This window comes from Polyodon spathula, chromosome 23, assembly GCF_017654505.1.
Source record: "Polyodon spathula isolate WHYD16114869_AA chromosome 23, ASM1765450v1, whole genome shotgun sequence".
Lineage (NCBI taxonomy): Eukaryota > Metazoa > Chordata > Actinopteri > Acipenseriformes > Polyodontidae > Polyodon > Polyodon spathula.
The window spans coordinates 26,486,558-26,499,104 of NC_054556.1; the positions used below are offsets into that span (position 1 = coordinate 26,486,558).

Sequence of the window (12,547 nt, forward strand, 5' to 3'; positions counted from 1 at the left end):
ACAAGTTCATTGCTAATGCAGGAAATTAGAACACATGCTGTTGATGATAACGGTTGAAATAATTATAAGTCAAAAAATGAATTACAGAAGACCCAGCTGGCTGTGTTGGATAGTTAATACCTGTTATTATCGTCCTTACCTTTTACAATCAGTTCCGCGTAGTTTGACACTCCTGAGCCACCATCTGACCGGATGACGCATCTGTACTTGCTTACGCTGCGCTGGGAGGTGTCCGTCACGCTGACCGTTGCAGAGAACCTGCGGTGGTTAACTACTCTGGTCACCATGAGAGCCGTGTCTCTGCCATTCCATTGCTTGAAAAGAAAGAAAAAAACAATGCAATCGCTTCCTACGAATCCCCTATAACATGCTGTTATCCTTCATGCTTCAATATTCATACATTGTAAAAAAAAACACGATTCCATACTTTCAACATTCAAGTTTATATCTGTGGTGAAGATTTTGATTGGCACAGACAGTGAATGCAATGTGTGTATATTAAATATTACATAACATGTTTGTAATCTAAGCAATTTGACATAATACAGGACCTCCCCCCCACCCCCCCCCACCCACAAATAAATGAATGTCTTTATCAAACCTTGCAGACAGTGCATTGGTCATGGGTCACAGCTGTAATGAAAGTGCATATTGAACTCATTCTTAAAGGTTGCACACTGAGCACTTTCATTTGTGTCTGTGCCGAGAATGAAATGCTGCTTTTATCAGGCCTTCGCCAGTCATTCTTTATACAACATCTTTCTAATTTGACTAAATGTTCGCGAGCGCGACAGACAATCAAGGAAGCAGAAAATGAATCCTGTTAGACCACGCAGTTTGTATTGCGATAACATAAAATACTGCAGGACTGACACAAACACGAATTTCCCTTCCAACGCTGGAATTAATATACGCATGCAATTTGCCCAATAAAACAAAAGCAAAAAAAAAACAACCCCATTATGTTAAACAGCAAACGCTGCTATTAAACGAACCTTGAAATGCTTATCGTTTGTCTTGGAAACATTGCTATGACTACAAGAAAAACAAAGCAGCACCTCCCGCCATGGTACCAAAACACAAACCTGCAGCCACAGCTTGTCATGCTGAGACCATTTCCCACCAGCAATGCACTGGAAGGTAGCGTTCTGCCCGACGTTCACTTCCACGTTCTGAAGGCGTAAGAAATGTGGCGCTTTCCCTGTTCACAAGACAAAACATGCACCCCATTCTTTAACAATACTAAGAGTGCTTAGCTACTGCATTGCTGGAGGTTCATCCCCTTCTTTTATTGGTTCAAACTGTTCATATCAATTGAGCAGGTGGCTAGACTGGATTTGGTGGTTTTTAAAGGGTTAGTTCCTATAATCCTCTACAATGTAGGTCTTGGCTATGCTATGTTCAGGTGTGGACATAGTAAAAAAAAAAAAAATGTAATTGATTTTTAAACTTAATTTTTATACAGAAAGTTAAATAAAGTGTGTTAGAAGGAGGAGAGGGTCACACTGACTCGTACTTACTGCAAGGATGGGCCAAGACTCTCACTTCATCCACAGCAATGTAACCAGGGTGACTCTTCATAGAAACTGCTTCAAATATAACCTGCCGAAGAAAAGTGACAAGGGTGGTGAGGCACCTTTAGCAACTGCTGCAGCAGAAAGAGGTCCTGCTTGCAAATGAAAAGGAGTCGAACTGTTTGATCGCAAGGAAAGGTGTTGAGCGCTGTTGAGGTGGGCTGCTTGGACGAGCTGTTAGAAGTCATCAAAAGGAGGCTAGTCTTTACACAATTTGATTAGAGTTGCAAGGTGTTTATTCCTTAAAACACAGCTTTACTTCCATTGAGATTTCTGTAAGGTCAGTCAACAGTGCTACCAATGGCCAAGTGTTGAAGTTTAGCTTGCAATTGACATACAGTGCCACCAGGTGGGCAAATGGTAAAATTACAATGAGAGAAAGCCCAATCTGAATTGTTTGCCTACCTGTAGCAATGCTAAGGAACAGTAGGTGGTGCATTTGGTAAGGCATAGCCCAACACAGTAGAGCACCATGAAGCAGAGTAATGCAAGGTACACAGCGTGATCACGCTGCAGATCCAACTTGCAAGACACTTAAGGAGAAAGAGTTGAGTTTAAGGAAGGATTACACTTCTTTCATCTGTATGGGTAAGAGCAGCAGACCACTGGTTTTGGGAAGCTATCTACCGTCTGTCTGTGTGTCAGCTGTTTCCCATCCCTGAGAGCTAAAACCTCAAAACAGAGCAAAACTGCAAGCAGAGAACCTGTCTTTTGGTTTAATGGCATATTTGGGAGAACACAGTTCTCTCTCTTGCCTCTCCTCCACCCCCTGGGGCACTGGAGCTGCCGAGATAGAGAGGTTAAATTCTTGAATCCAGTAGCCTGCAGCTGATGAAATGGAGAAACTCAAACCGAGCCATTTCTGTTCAGGGATTGCAAACCAATTACTTTTTTCATGGGAACATTTGAGTCTAGTTCAGGGGTGGGCAACTCCAATCCTTCAAAGGGCCACTCCACTCCAGGTTTATTAGGTGTAATGTACCTACTTAACTACCTGATTGGAGCAAAGACCTGGCCTAGACTAGCCTCACTGGGTCTAAAGAATGAAGCATTTTAGCAAGCAAGTGGATCACAAATGTATCTTACTGTATCAGAATCTAAATGAGAAAGCCAATAAAGGCAGTGCTCACCCATGATCTATCCATCTGCAATTCAAATAGGTGAGAGCTTCAGTCCCCACTGCTGTCCTGCCTGGCTTCTCAAACACACTGACAAACCGCATGCAAAGCACCAACTCCACAAATTGCTTTTTATCGGTCTATACAAACCTGACCGTGTTCTTATGAACCCTCATCCTACTGATATAGAACACTTACAGAATCAAACTGCCAATCAACCCCCCCCCCCCCCCCCCCACACACACACACACACACACACACACACAGAGTTTAAAGACCTAGCGTTCAGATCACTGAATACCCCCCCTCTCTCCTTCAAAAACACAGCATTATTAGTTCTGGAAGATGTTTTTAATTGCCTGTTACAATTCCCAATATAGCATTTGCCAGGGCACCAGGATTAAGACCTCTGTTTCTATTTTCAAAAGGACTGCCTTGGGTTTGATGTCCACTTAGCAGGCTAGTCCTGGCTTTAATGTCTAATTGAAAAGAGCTCCCTACTGAGTCCACTCCCTACTGCACCCGGGGGAGGCTCATCCACCAGCCTTTCTGCAATCACTTGTTCTACTTACAGTTTGATGAGATTTGACCACCAGGTGGCAATATATAACTTTTTTTACGTATCTTCCTAATGACAGTTCCCTTTGCATTTCCTATCCAATTCATTCTGTTAACAAAGATCCTTTGAGATTTTACAATTATGCATGCACCACCATCTCAGCTACTCTGTACATGGGTGTCTTTTACCAGGAATAAAACTCTGACGAATTAATTCTCATTAAGGTTACTGTTAAGAGCTCGTAATTGCGTTTGGATACAAGTTTTATAAATTAATAGATTATTGTTATGAGGGCTGAATGCACTAAACACAGACACACTGTCCTACGCTGTTTGAAAATGAGCAATCTACTTGTGATAACATCTGCAGAACTGATTTTATGCTGAAACGGTAGAGGCAAACACCTGCAATATATAACACACACTTTTTGTTTAAATGGTCTGTTCCTACAAATGGACCCTGACATATTTAAAAGCTGCACCTCTCTTGCACATGTCAGTGTCAGTAACGAGGGGCAGGATGGCAAATCTGACAAGAAGATTTTGACAGAGGAATGGAAGCAGATGCTTGGTTTGCTGCCTTTTCTGTATCCAAGACTGCACAAATTCCTTCTACTGTTTCACCAGGAACAGACTCAGTGGACCATCACACCTTCCAACAGATTTCCAACAGAGACAGTAATCACTGAGGAGTGGTCACATTTCCCTCCAGGACAAATCTGGCAGCTTTCTGTCTTGCCGCCACATTGAATCAGTGTCTGCCTGGCTGCCATACACCCCACTGACAACACTCAGTGTCATTAAATACTCCAGCTCCTCTAGCTGCTTTCATTCTAACCTTAGCGAAGTCTAACACAGCCACTAGAGCACAAAGGAGCTAACATAGGCAAGCCTGGGAGTGCTGAGCTCCAAGCCATCTCAGTCAACGTACAGATGAACACAACTGCAAAGGACAGAAACTCACCTGGTAGGCGTTAGGCCAAAACGTGCTGATTGCGAGTTCCGCTTTCACCCATCCCTCAGTGACGCTGCCGGAGGCATTCCACGCGGGGTTCCCCTGTGGGCCCCCGTTCACTTTGACGTAGGCGTTCAGGGAGCCTGGGGTGGAGCCGTCCTTGCTGGACAGGGAGTAGTGGAAGTCGATGCAGTGCGTGTCGTTCTCTTTCAGCGTGGGCAAGAGCAGGTGAGCTTTCTGTCCAGAGGCTCTTCCTGAACCATTCACCATCATAAAGGAACCTGCCGTAATGAAAGCAGACATGCAGTATTATTCATATTACACATATAGCCTGGATTTATTGAATATACTGGTATCCCCAAATAGATAACCTATATATATATATATATTGAGCAAGCCACCTCACAAGTATAATGGGACCCCAAAATGTTCTTCTTTTTCTAGGAGAGCATTGAGTAACTCGGGTGAGTTTGTTGCCTGATAAAGTCACTTAGACTCCTTGCTCGCTAAACATCGTGGTATCCATGAATAGATAATCGTATCCTCTTTAAAATATATATAAATAGTCCCAACATTTCAAAACGTTTTTACAATTGCCTTGGACTTGGAATCACTTGAATCACATACTTGGTTGAGCTACAGAATAAATAGAATTTTGCCATATTAGTATTAGTTGTTTCTGCACATAATTAACCATCTGATTAATAAAAAGCCTATGTGGCACTGGTCATTATTTAGGGCCAATTAGCACAGTAACTAACCCAGTGAAAGCGTGATTGGGAAAGGTGTCACGGCTGAGACTCAAGTAGATCTGTGCAGTTAGTATAACTAATCTCTCAAAGTCTCAAAGGGGTCGAGCTGGGTAGCTGAGCTCCCTCGGGGGGGGGGCATTTCAAATACTGACTCCCCCTCCGGGGACCTGCTCTGGAGTGATGGAATAAGCTGTCAACTCTCTATACTCTATAAGCAGTATACGTTCAGCGATGCTGCAGCTTGATTAGCTTGCATCAGACTATGAGCGGGTTGCTGTCAGCCTGTCCATTGCTGTGCATGGTGAGCATCTGAGGATTGAGGAAACTATCAGCACATGTTATACAACCTCCAGCGTGTCACACAGTCTGCGTGCCATACTTATACTAAGCCTGGACGGCCTTTTCTCAAATCTCATCCCAAGACGTCTTCAACCTCACTGGATTAGCTGGACAGCTGTTTATTGTAAGCCCTGACCGGACAGTTCCAGCATTCACACACCCACTAAAAGACATTAGTCATCGCAAGCATGCAAATGAAGTTAGGTCCCTGAAACGCAGATAGGAAATTCATTTCTAGGGGGCTGGTAACTTGTTTTCTGGCATTTTACACACAGGATAACGGCGTTATTTTTTCTTGATTGGTTTACGGTCACACTGGTTTCAATTTGTCCTTTAGTTCAGCAGCTGGCTGCCTTTCCTCCTACATTCACAAACCTGAGAGAGTCGCTGCTGAATCAATACTGCTATGAGCAACACTTAAACCTATCTGCAGCTGAGGCAGATTGACAAACTGAAGAAACTTGACTCACTTCTGACTTCTCTTTAGTGCGCTAATCCTGTCTGCAGCAGGGCGATAGGCCCACCAGAAGCACCTGTGCCAGTAAGATAAACGGCTCACCAGCGTTATTAATGTTTCGCGCCCCTCCTGCACAGGCAATCGGAAGCACAAGAGCTAATAGCCCCGTTAAACAAGAGTCATCCTACCCTAAAAAACACGACCAACTAGATTAAATTAGTTCCTAAACAATGCAAATTATTCCACTGGTAAAACTGTGAACACATCAGCCGGTCCCTCTCCCAGGCTGGTTTCAGTGCTCTTCCCTAGTTTGATACTGCATATGTTTATGAGTCTCTGCTGTGTGGTGTGCCCATTTGCTTTGTATTTCCTAATTACCAGATTATACCCTCCTTTAGCAGGTTCACAGTAACGCATTACACATTTGTCTTTCCTAACAGGAAATAATAAGACCTTGCTTCGACGTCTGGGCTAAATCAGACAGGCGTGGAAATGGCTGTTTCTCAGAAATGTAGCGTGGCCTTTTCAGACTCAAATCTTGCTCAATGACCTTTTTCTATTTGCTCTTAATTCGTTCATTTTAACAGACACTGAGAGTGTGAAGCCCCCACCCCCTATTAATCTGACAACTGGATCATCAGTTATTAAACTGCTGTTGCTTGGGGTGTAAAACGCTTTTGCAAGTACAGAGCCACTGCAAATATGTTGAACAGCGCTAGCAATAAAAGGCGGTAGCGGACGTTCCTGCTTTTGTGTGTGCTTTGAATATTCCTTATCAGCAACTTTATTATCTTCTTTTTTAGGGCCGCTACAGTAATGCAGTGCTAATGTTAATTGGTTATTGAGTTTTTAAAGACGAATATGCTTGGAGAGCCATCTTACATTGAACCCAGTCATGGGTCACATGGCTTTATAACCAGCTGGTAATGTATATTGAATTTTCATTAAATTGACATACAGACCTCGTGTCTAAAAAACGAATGCATTGGAAAAATCAGACCTGATTTATTCATAAAGAATTAACTTGCATAGAGTCTTTGCCATAGAGTTAAATAAGAAATGTGCAAAAAGGTTGAAAATAGCAAGGGGGATTGTTTGATTTATCCGAACCAGGAGAAAGAAATACAAAGATCAACCAAAACTGCTACTCAGAGGAGCGCTATTTGTCCTGATAAAACCCAAGTTTAATTTTGTGCAGGTTCAGATGGTAAAATGTGTAGCCAGCGGCCTGCAGATAAAGATTGGTCTCTGGCTCAGTGAGACTGGAGGCAGTGTGAAATGTGAAGATAACAGAGACCAGATAGGAGGGTCTGTCAGGAGGAGAAATTGAACCCAAGAAAATAGGATAAATGGGGATTGTGTGACAATGCCACAGCTAAAACCCAAACCTCATATGTTTTAACAGATTTTCTTGTCTTCATTTGAGATTTCTGGTGTTGCCAAGTAGCAACCAATCATGTCAAATTGGGATACAAAAATAATTATATGCAATCACACAGTCTGACTGCACATAATCAAGGGATGAAGACTGAATTAAATTACATATTCTATACAGTATATAATATAGCTAATGTTTGCTTTAATGGGTTGTCATTATCATGCTGAATAGAAACACAAATAACCTATCAGCTTCTTCTTCTTTATTTTTTTAAAGTATGATTTCAAACACAATTTGGTCTTTACGGTTGTCCATCTGTGAAATGATGGTTTGAGAAAGTGTCGGCTCCCCAGAGACATCTCAGTTAATCTGCTGTAGTATATTGCAGAGCAATATCAAATTATCAGATAATACGACTCCCCTGGGATTCTGTATCAAACGAGACAACAGCTAGAAGCGCAAACACTGTACAGCCCTGTGTAAACGGGGAAAGGGTCTTAAGGGGAGCGGGGTGACTGATGACTGGGGTCTCCAAGTCGCCTGACCCTCTTGCGAGAGATCGCTGATCTAAGGCTGTGTGTGAAATAGCTCGATCTTAAGACAGCCCTGGAATGAAGGGCTCATAGGCATGGGCTTGCATCCCTGAGGATTTCATCACAAAACTCATCAAAAATGATATAAAATGTTGCTGCTGTGCTGAAGAATGAGACGTGGCCTCCTGAACACAGCCAGTGAGCCAGTCAAAATGATGCATAAGAACTGCTGTCTCTCTATGCATCTCTCTCCCAACGGACAAACCATTACCAAAATGATTTTATTACAAGAAGAAAGCCTGCTTTCGTTTCACATCCAATCTTTGTGATTCCTGCTGTTCTAAATAAAACACGTCAACGAGAAAGAAAGACGCTAGCTAATGTAAACACCAGTGCAGCTTAAATCATTACAATCCTTACATATTTGTACACTTAAACTACCAAGCACTTAACATAGGGGAGAAGAGAGACTACAGCCCAGCAGCTGAAGTTTAGATCAATTGAACAGGCTCTAAAGACGGCAAGGCTGATTAGCACTAAAGACATTGTTGTGTAAAAGAATCCAACACAGTAATAAGAAATCAATGTTTTAGTTGCCTAGTGTTTGGAAAGATCAGCGTTTTGTTACCCATAAGCCTCAGCCTGGATAGGCTCTCATTAGCTCTACCCAAATGGCCTGTCCTGCAGGTATGGAAAATCACTATAGCTATATATATATATATACGTGAACAGTACAGTGTTTTTGTAATTGTAATTAGATTTATGCTATTCTGTTTTATAAGGGTTGGTAGAAGCCACTCAAGATAACACTGCAACATGACCTCATTTTAAATAAATATGCATAAATGAATGCACTTGCAGAAAGCATTCAGTAAACACTCGTGCAACAGTGATGTGCTCCCCTGATAGCGATAAAGCATCTCCTCTGTAATAGGACTGGTGACATCGTAATAACCCTTAATATCATTCACACATCTGTGATTTATGTTGGTTTGAATTAAACATTAGATTTAAAGCTAAAATGCGATTCAAAGCAGATGGCAGCTAGTTTTTTTCCATATTGAATCTTTATGATTGAGGTTTTTTTTATACTGCAGCAATAAAAAAAAAAATTAAAAAAGACACAGTGTAATTGAGTTTTTAATGGCTTTGCATATCCATACAACTTTAGGAGCTGTCAGATAACAGCCCATTTAAAAAGCTGTGCTACGGGGCGATGGCAGCAAAACGAGGTGTAGATTTAACAGCGCGCAGTGCAAAGGATCACTCAGAGGGGAGCGCTCGACATCACATAATAATTGCCTTGTCAGACCGATACCCTCAGGTTACTGATACACCTGCTCATAGGCATCAACACTCATTTATGACCACCAGCTTCAGAGCAGCATAGGCAAGTACAGCCCAGATTGCCATCCAGCGGGAGCCTGTGATAAGGAGCCGCAGTCCTGGCCGGTCACTGCCCTGCCTGTAACCTCACGCCGCAGAACCGATATGCAGGGATGGTGGTTTAGGAAAGTGAAAAAACCGGATGTGCGCTCAATTGCTCTCCCCGGAGATTTGGGAATAACACATTACAATCTGAATCGGGTGAAGCAGTAGAGTAATTCCATGTTCTCCTGGTATTAGGATCACACGTGACAGCACTCCTGAAAGACCCGTGTGCAGCATAGGCTGTTTCTGCAGCACAGGGAGTGACTCAACACCGTGGCTGAGGGATGACGGTGATAATAAAGGCTCTCTCAAATGCACAAAGCAGAAAGGTATCAAATTAGATTGGTAGTTTTAAATCACATTAAATTGAGAGATCTAGTCCATACTGTAGAGTGTCTGTAGACTCTGTCGTCTCTGGAAACAATCAGGAAAATGAAGGCTGATAAATATAATAAAATCATCTCTAATGCACACTCTAATGCACAGTGATATCCCATGTTTGTATCTAAAAGTTCAAACAGTTTCATTGAAGGATTCCTAATAGATTCCCTGAGAAAATTACGTGGCCTATGCTTGTTATACTACCACTGAAGACTAACCTTTTGTGAAAATTAACTTACAGTGTGTGAACTGCGCTTTAAAAGGCCAGGTTGCACTAATTAAAATGATTAATGTCAACAGAAAAATATACTATACAGCAGGGAGAATGCAAGAGGCTGCAGCTTGACAATGGTGTTCCTTACACAATCCAACCTCACAATAATATGCAGAAGACATCTATTGATATTGAAACAGTGCTTTGATAAAAGAATAAAGGATCTAGTTTAAAATACTGTATTAATCAGACTACCTGCTGTTCCTCAATGCCACAGGCACATTGACAATGTATAGACTCAGGGGCTTTCATTAACAAAAGTACATTTCCTTGAGATTCATGCTGACATTTATTTCTGAAACGAAATAACCCCAGGAAAAAAAAAAACCTACTTGTGCAACACAGAACCCAGCCCATGCTGTTGTGAATGAAAGGGATTGACAAACACCTGGAACTCAATGACTGGTGCCCAGTAACTATCGGTGTGCACAGAAACATTCAGAAAAGTGTGTCTGATTTTTTGTTTTGTCTGTTTAGTTTCTTCCTAATTAAAAAAAAAAAAAAAAAAAAAAAAAAAGTAAAACACTAGAGAGAAAAAAAAAAAAACAACAATTCTTGTGCTGGAGAAGGTCAATGTTTCCCATGGAGTGGACTGGAGATGCATAAACAACACTGGTTTATTTTGCAGACAGGAACCAATGGAAGGTCTATAGAAAAGGCGGGTTCTGAAATGTTTTCTTGGATGAGTTAGTCATTGTTCCAGGATGCTGTCAAGGCAGAGACGAGCTATGAGAGAGGGCACACATAGTTCAAGCTGCAAGGGTCTGAAGGACAGCATCCGGGTGGAATCAGACTGACGTTACAACACATTTGTTACGGTCCTTCCTTGCTCGGAGTATTTTAGAAGTCAGAAATACACAGCGGTGTCTAAAACAACTAAACTGACAAAAAACTGCAACGGAAACTAAATCAACAAAAGACTGATTGTCATTCTAAAAGCACCAAAAAAGATAATAATAAAAAAATGAATCTACATTTGGGGACGAGCCAAGCTGCATTTATAATAGTGACTCAATCATAATTCAACAAAACAGTAAAAAAAAAAAGCACTAATACACATCATCTAACTAAATCTGAAAACATCATAAATAAACTAATTGAAAGTCAATCAAATCTACAAAACAATAAAAAAAAAAAAAAAAATATCTAAAAAAAAAAAAAAAAAAAAATCTACAAAAGTAATTTGGGGACGAGCCAAGCTGCATTTATAATAGTGACTCAATCATAATTCAACAAAACAGTAAAAAAAAAAAGCATAGAAAACCGATACAATATTTTATAACTCAGAGTCATGTGCCTATGCCCCAGAAACTAGTCACATGACCTCAATAATGCATCCCCACTAGTTCAGAGGCTAGCACACATAACACTGTGGCAAAGGTAGTTCTGTAAAATTAGTCAAGGGTTATTTGTTCCCTTGATTGAGCTGGACCAAGAGAATACAGCTGTATACCGAGTACAAAGCCAGTATCTCGATGACAGGTCTGCCAAGAAGTCACATACCCCAATCCGTGATGGTCTGAGGTCCCAGACTTTCTATAACACACAAAGTTGGATTCTCAAATGGGTTATAAAACATTAGCAGTCCAAGCTGACTATTAAATATAGGTATGAATCTTTAATTAAACAGAGAATTGTTACAACAGCCAGACTGAAAACTCTTTAATGATTAATTTTTTTTTAAATTAATTTTTGTTTTTGTATTTTTTAATTGCAGTATTTTTCATCCTCATACATAATACTAAGAACCGGTATTAATTACACAACCGTTCATCCACCGAGGTCAAGCACAAATGCAGAACTATCCACTAGGAAAGGCTAATGCAGTTTCCCTTCAGTCTCTAATCCCCATTGAGTCTCGATTGCTCAGCACCGGACTCAGTTAGCTCTCACCAGCTATCCCAGTGCACTTGGGGTTGTTCACTCAAAAGCAAGCCACTCTTCTGAAACTTGTGATATAATGAGTGACCTGCTAGGAAAATAAAAACAAACGGTGATGTAAAACATAGTTAGAAAGCCGCTTCAGAAGATGGATTCGCTCCGTCAAAGCGCTGTTCAATTCCAGCACTGACAGCTACGACAAGGCCCAGATAATTGCAGCAGCTTGCCCCCGCAGCACTAATTGATGGATGTCATTTCTATTAACTCAAAACTTTCTTGCTGTGTATGATACAGTACACTGTGTGCATGCTGATGATGGATCCAGGTGGACTGAACTCGTCCAATGGATTTGTGAAGCCTGAAACTGAGAGCTGACTTTTTTTTTAGTTTTTGTTTTACACCTGATCTGGGAGAATTGCTTGGGTAGTAAATAAGAGATGATACAATGCAAGTGGACACACACTAGAATAATAGTAATACACTGGAATAACCTGCACCAAATACAAGTTATTCCTTCAGACATAGATATTGCTAGCCTTACTTTCATGTGTATGGAAACTTTTATGAGCCACCACTACAGTCAGGTGTCAATCCCCTGGTGCAGCATCTTCAATCAGAAACAGTATTCCTTTAACTTTAAAAACAACCCTGGAACTGTACAGTCGCCAGACAGAAAAGCCCATTTTACACAAAACACTTTGTAAGCTTTCAAGGGTAACACTGCAAGTGCAGAGCTACAGAGACGGCAAGTGCTAGCTATTTCTTTATCTCTTGTTGAACAACCTCCGATGTTTTTTGAGTTGCAATCCCAATACAATGCATGATATGACATGACAAGACAGTGCAATGCAATGCTGTGCAATTCCTATTTCTAAAACACCTTTAATACAAGTATTTGGCTGTCTGTAAAGGTAAA

The 12,547-nt window shown here is 41.2% G+C and overlaps 1 protein-coding gene across 12 annotated transcripts in view; it reads right to left on the bottom strand.

Annotated features, from left to right (window-relative positions):
* The window catches only part of LOC121297858 (receptor-type tyrosine-protein phosphatase T), a 156,562-nt gene that overhangs the window by 102,768 nt on the left and 41,247 nt on the right, over positions 1-12,547 (bottom strand). For all 12 annotated transcript variants that reach the window (XM_041224400.1, XM_041224399.1, XM_041224402.1 and 9 more), the window contains exons 3-6: positions 4,215-4,486; positions 1,521-1,602; positions 1,086-1,201; positions 140-314 (exon numbers count right to left, since the gene is read on the bottom strand). In XM_041224400.1, coding sequence (XP_041080334.1) covers positions 140-314; positions 1,086-1,201; positions 1,521-1,602; positions 4,215-4,486 — 645 coding nt within the window. The remainder of the gene's footprint in view (positions 1-139; positions 315-1,085; positions 1,202-1,520; positions 1,603-4,214; positions 4,487-12,547) is intronic.